General features: G+C 49.7%; 1 protein-coding gene across 2 annotated transcripts in view; it reads left to right on the top strand.

Moving 5' to 3' along the window:
• Window positions 1-599: 599 nt before the first annotated feature.
• Window positions 600-5,527, top strand: part of Ccdc149 (coiled-coil domain containing 149) — a 94,094-nt gene continuing 89,166 nt past the window's right edge. The window contains exon 1 of one of the 2 annotated variants that reach the window (XM_021211093.1): window positions 600-777. In XM_021211093.1, the coding sequence (XP_021066752.1) occupies window positions 730-777 (48 nt within the window). In that variant the 5' untranslated portion in view covers window positions 600-729. The remainder of the gene's footprint in view (window positions 778-5,527) is intronic. The other variant, XM_029544906.1, reaches the window with a different exon arrangement.

The following is a 5,527-nucleotide window of genomic DNA, read 5'->3' as shown; positions in this document are numbered from 1 at the left end:
ACAATCTTCAGCTCCTCTCTTAACTCATGCTAAGTCCCACCATCAAGCTTTTTGGCCCTATTCAGAATTTAGAGTTTTATTTTCAAGCTTTGTACTTGCGTTCTAATACGACATCAGATACTTAAAAAGAAATGTTGGTCGCTTTAAAAATCAGTATAAGTGTACAGTATGGTGAGCTTCATTCATACGCTCGACCAAAATATGCAGAGCATCTACTGCGTGCCAAAGTTGTTCCAACCCGTACTCAGGGAAAAGAAAGGCCTTTCCTTGGTGGAGCATCAGTTTCAATGGTAGAAGCCTGACCTGGCTGGGGATGGCTGGATGGGGTAGTTTGGCTTCTCAGAGTGGGGGTGACACCCACCTGTTCGCCAGCCTCCCTCCCTCACCACAGGCCTGGGAATGCTCTAGTCTGGGGTTGTGTGGGGGTTCACACGCAGGCTCCCTTCCCTAGGAGACACAGCTGGTGGCCTGGGGTCCCCGGGGTGCCGCGGCTGGCACCGGCCCCGAGCCACTGTAGGGCAGTGGTTGGGGCCCGGCTCCTCCTCCCCTTCCTCCGCGGAGGCTGACGTGGAGGCAGCGGCGCGGGCGGCCGCGGGAGGCGGCGGCGCGGAGGCTCGGAGGTGCCTGGCCCTCTCCGGGCTGCGCGGGGCCTGGGTGGCGGCGGCGACAGGAGCCGGAGGAGGAGAAGGGAGGCGGCTGTGCAGCCCGCCCGCGCAAGCCGGAGGGGACATGGACGGCGATCGGACCGAGAGCGACTGGCAGGGGCTGGTGAGCGAGGTGAGGCCGGGGCTCCGGGTCGGCCTCCGAAGCCGCTGGAGCGGGTCCCCGAGCCCTGCGAGCCCGGGTAGCAGGTGGCCGCGGCAGGACCTGCAGGTGCACGGTCCACCCGCACGTTCGGGCCTGCGGGGGCGCCACGGCCGCCCGCACCATCTGGTGCCAGGCTTTGGGGAGGGGCCTTTCGCTCGCCAGTGTTTGGCCTAGGATTGGAGAGAATGAGAAGCCCTGGGATCCGGGAGGGGAAAGAGCCAAGCCCCACCTGCCTGCCTAGTCACCACTGTTTTGGAGGCAAGCGATTGGATGATTCCTGGTGCTGAAAAGGTGACGCCCGAGGGACCATCCGGGCCCTTGGGTAACAACTGGGCAGGTGCTATGACTTGGAGCAGCGGTTTAAGTGAAAGAGTTTGGCATCCTTGCAATGGTTGGTTCATGTGTTCACTTACTCCACTCACTGAGCTCCTGTTTTTCCGCACCTACTATGTGTGTGTGAGGTAGTGAAGTCATTCATTTCTCAAAGGAAAAAAAACGAGACAGGTACAGAGGTGATGTGACCAGTGGATATAGACAACACCACGCCCTCCCCTGTGAATGGGCCAGAAGGAAGCTTTCAGACTTTTGCTAACCTGAGTGCTCTGTGGTACCAGAAACAAGTGGCTATATCCATACCCTATGGATGATGGGGCGACCCAACAGGTTCCAGTTCAAATCCCAATGATGCCACCCACCAGCAGCAACCTTGGGCAAGTGACAACCCTTCTGTGCCTCGCCTGCCTCATTCTTGTACCAGGCAGTCACGGCTGCCTCCTTTCTAATCTACCCAGTTTGTTGGCTCGGGTCCGGCCGCTAGCGTCTCCAGGTGAGAGGGATAGTGATGTCTTCCTTCCCCTAGCAAGCTACCATTCACCTCCCTCACCTGTATGGACGGTTCCTCCATTATCAAACCTCTTAACACCCAGTGTGTGTCAATCAGTGAACGCCACCACTTAGAGTCACTTAGTTTCGTTCCTTCAAACATTGGTCTAGCACTGGAAAGGATTATGTCTCGGCCCATGGCCCATCTCTATGTTCTCTGTCTGGCTTTATGTCCAGGAATACATCCACTGGGAATCTCAGCTCTGGGCCCCATCCAGAATCATCCATAGCAGTAAAAGATGAAGGTAGGGGGCTCTCCATGGAGGTTCAGTACTGGGCTCTGACTTACAAGGTTCAGTATTCTTGTTCCGGTAGATCTGTGTTGAGAATGGTCATTCCAAGTCAAGCACATTAGCTGGCCCCGGGGATGCACGCCTGTGGTCCCAGCACTTGGTAGAGGTAGAGGCAGAAGGATCAGGAGTTCAAAGCCATCCTCTGCTACATAGTGAGTTCAAAACTGCCTAAGACTCTCCCTCCAAACAAATACACAATAAACAAGAAATTACTTACCCTATTCTGTTCTTAGAATTCAGTGGTCACCGACTCAGGAGACACTTCAGCGCCTCCTGCCTTCGGAAAACACATGAGGTTTACTGGTACAGTCCGGGAAGAAAGCCACTCGATAAACAATGAAAAACATCTTGAGAAAGGGACTGTAATCAAAGCTAAATTGTACCACGTGTCCCTCCAGGGTGCCACCCAGTGCCAGGTGTTTATTTGGAATGACCACGTTGCATGGTAGTGGTATTCTAGCTAGGCTGTGCTTTTTAATTGGCTCTCCAAAGCCTATACTCTGAGCTCCATATACAGAAGGTAATCGATGAAAGTTGGCTAAATAAGCCCATAGATCCTGAAATGGGTCTTTTAAAAGTTGTCCCATCTACCCCAAAGTCTTGTTGACGTTATAACATTCAAGAACCATGCAATTGTGCTATAAAAATGTGGGTGTGGTGGCGCATGCCTTTAATCCCAGCACTTGGGAGGCAGAGGCAGGTGAATTTCTGAGTTCGAGGCCAGCCTGGTCTACAGAGTGAGTTCCAGGACAGNGGCAGAGGCAGGTGAATTTCTGAGTTCGAGGCCAGCCTGGTCTACAGAGTGAGTTCCAGGACAGTCAGGGCTACACAGAGAAACCCTGTCTCAGAAAACCAAAAAAAAAAAAAAATGTATAGCCTCAAGTTCATAATTTTGCATATATTCCTAGCTAGCATGGGCTACATGCTACAAAATAATGGAATTCGTTGTTTCATAGATGTATATTAAAGGCCCCTACAGTGTGAGCATGAGCAGAATTTGTTTTCTGCCTTTGGTATTATTGTCCATCTCTTGACTGTGCCCTCCATGTCAGTTTTTGTACAGAAAGCCATATTTTCCTTAGCGGTTGAACCCCATTCGACAACAATTTATACAGGAATCGCCTCTCAATTAGGATGGGAATCAGGGCTCAGGCAGGCCAAGGAGTATGCTCTAAGCCTCACTGCTGTAAGTGGAGGAGACAGGACTTGAACCCTGGTCTGCATGGTCCTGGCACCTTGCTTGGCAGTATGAGGCAGTGCTTCATATGATTTGTCTACATCTCTTATCAAATGGTAGGCCTTCCAAGGCAGGGGGCCATATTTAATCCATCTTTGGATCTCAAGCAAATGGATCAGCTTTCTGAAAACAAGGCCTGAAGATCGAAGTCATTCTGGATGCTTATGAAAGGGCAGATTTCTGGGTCTTCAGTTTATTGCCATGAATGGAATTTTGCTTCCCAAACACCCACAGATATGGCTGAGGTTTAGCACCTAGTAACTATTGATACGTTTTACCTTTGGAAGTAGGGTCTTTGTAGATATTGTGAAGTTGAGAATCTTGCAATGAGATCATCTTACGTTTAGGGCGGGCCCTTGATCCAATGTCTAGTGTCTTTTTTTTTTTTTTTTTTTTTTTCCAGAAAGGAGGGGAAGAGGCTCGAGACACTGAGACATGGGAAGAAGGCTATAGGAAGACAGACACACAGAGGAAAAGCTTATGAACACTACCAGAGATTAGAGTAGTACCCACTGGCACACCGATTCCGGACATCTGCTTTCTCTGACCAGGAAAATACGTTTTTATTCTTTTAAGTCCTATTTGGTGTTCATTTGCCACATCAGCCACAGGGGAGCAAATCCACCTGCTGCTGGAAAGTGATGAGAAGTGTGTGCTGAGAGATTCGGTCCCTGGTCTACCTTTCTTGAAATTCCTGATGCCCAAGAAAGTACCTATCCAGTTTTCTAGCTAGCAGGGCTCTCTGTTTGTGGACTGGGCCTGGTATCTATCCAAGTTGAATGCAATGAACCATGGCTGGCGGCATTACCAAGAGATTTGGGCATCTAGAGGAAGCAACTTGGACCAGGGCCAAATGAGCTTTGCAAAGGAATACCACTTCTTTCTGCAGAAAGTCTGGATTTCAGTCCCACCTGGGTCCCTACACCATTTCCCTTCCTGCCTGGAACCCTGGCCGTCTTTCAGTTGGTTTCCTCTGGTTCAGACATGGTTTTCGTTTACAATGAGCCTACAGAGACCAGGCCATTTCACCATTTTTAGGGTAACCAGTGGTGACAGCCCTGCTGTAAACACTCTGAGTATGAAAGATTCATGCTCAAAGCTGGACATCCAATGCCCAGGGAGGTTCAAATGGCCTCTTGTTGCCACACATGGTGAGCGTTCATCCTTAGAGAAACCGCAAAAGCAGCCACACACATAAACCGTGACTTGTATTAGTTACTTTTCTGTCTCTGTGGCCAATTAACTCCACACAGATAACTAAGGAGGAAGGGTTTATTCTGCCTCATGCATTCAGTCTGTCAGGTCAGGGAAAATGTGGTGAAACAGAGCAGTGAATTCAGCTCCCTCGATGGCTTTCTCCCCATTCATTAGTCCAGGCCCCTGGTATGGCATGGTTCTGCCCAGATTCAGGGTAGGTCTTCTCCCTTCCAATATTCTTCCTGGAAATGTCCAAATAGATATGCCCACGGAATTGTGCTCACCAACCTTCTCAGTGATTCTCAATGTAGTCAAGTTGACAGTCATCTTTTAGCCTAATCACTGACTGGAATTTGGTTGGTTCATTTGGGCATGTTGTATACATTGGCTATGAGGCAGACAAAAGACAGTTAACCCTCTGTCTCAGCTCCAAGCCACAGCTCTTTGGTTTCGAAAAACTCAAAGCCAGTGTAGAGTTCAGGTGTGTGGTCAGTTAATCCGAAGACCCAACTTTTAGTTTTAGTGTTGACTTAGACTCTGAAGATACTGTTGTGTTTTATAAAAAGAAAGGAAGAGCCGGGCGCGGTGACGCACACCTTTAATCCCAGCACTCAGGAGGCAGAGGCAGGTGGATTTCTGAAATCGAGGCCGGCCTGGTCTACAAAGTGAGTTCCAGGACAGCCAGGGCTACATAGAGAAACCCTGTCTCGAAAAACAAAAAACAAAAAACAAAAAACAAAAAAACAAAAAAAAGAAAGAAAGAAAGAAAGAAAGAAAGAAAGAAAGAAAGAAAGAAAGAAAAGAAAGAAAGAAAGGAAGAAGGGTTATGTTTGGTGGAGGCACCACATGGTGTTGGGGAAAGGGGTGCCTCTGTGGGCCCATGCTGAGGCATCCCTTTCCCCTGAGGTGCCAGCCACACAATAGTATAGTATAGAATAGAGTTTATTCATGGGGACAGAAGTTGACAGAAAGGGAGAGAGAGAGAGAGAGAGAGAGAGAGAGAGAGAGAGAGAGAGAGAGGCCAGCCATGAGCACGTAGAGAGAGAAGGGGGAGGGGAATGGGGAGAGAGGAGAAGAGGGTAAGGGAGCAGGAGCTAGAGGAGAAGAGAAG

Source organism: Mus pahari, chromosome 13 (assembly GCF_900095145.1).
Source record: "Mus pahari chromosome 13, PAHARI_EIJ_v1.1, whole genome shotgun sequence".
NCBI classification, from domain to species: Eukaryota; Metazoa; Chordata; class Mammalia; order Rodentia; family Muridae; genus Mus; species Mus pahari.
This window is presented reverse-complemented; position numbering and strand designations above follow the sequence as displayed.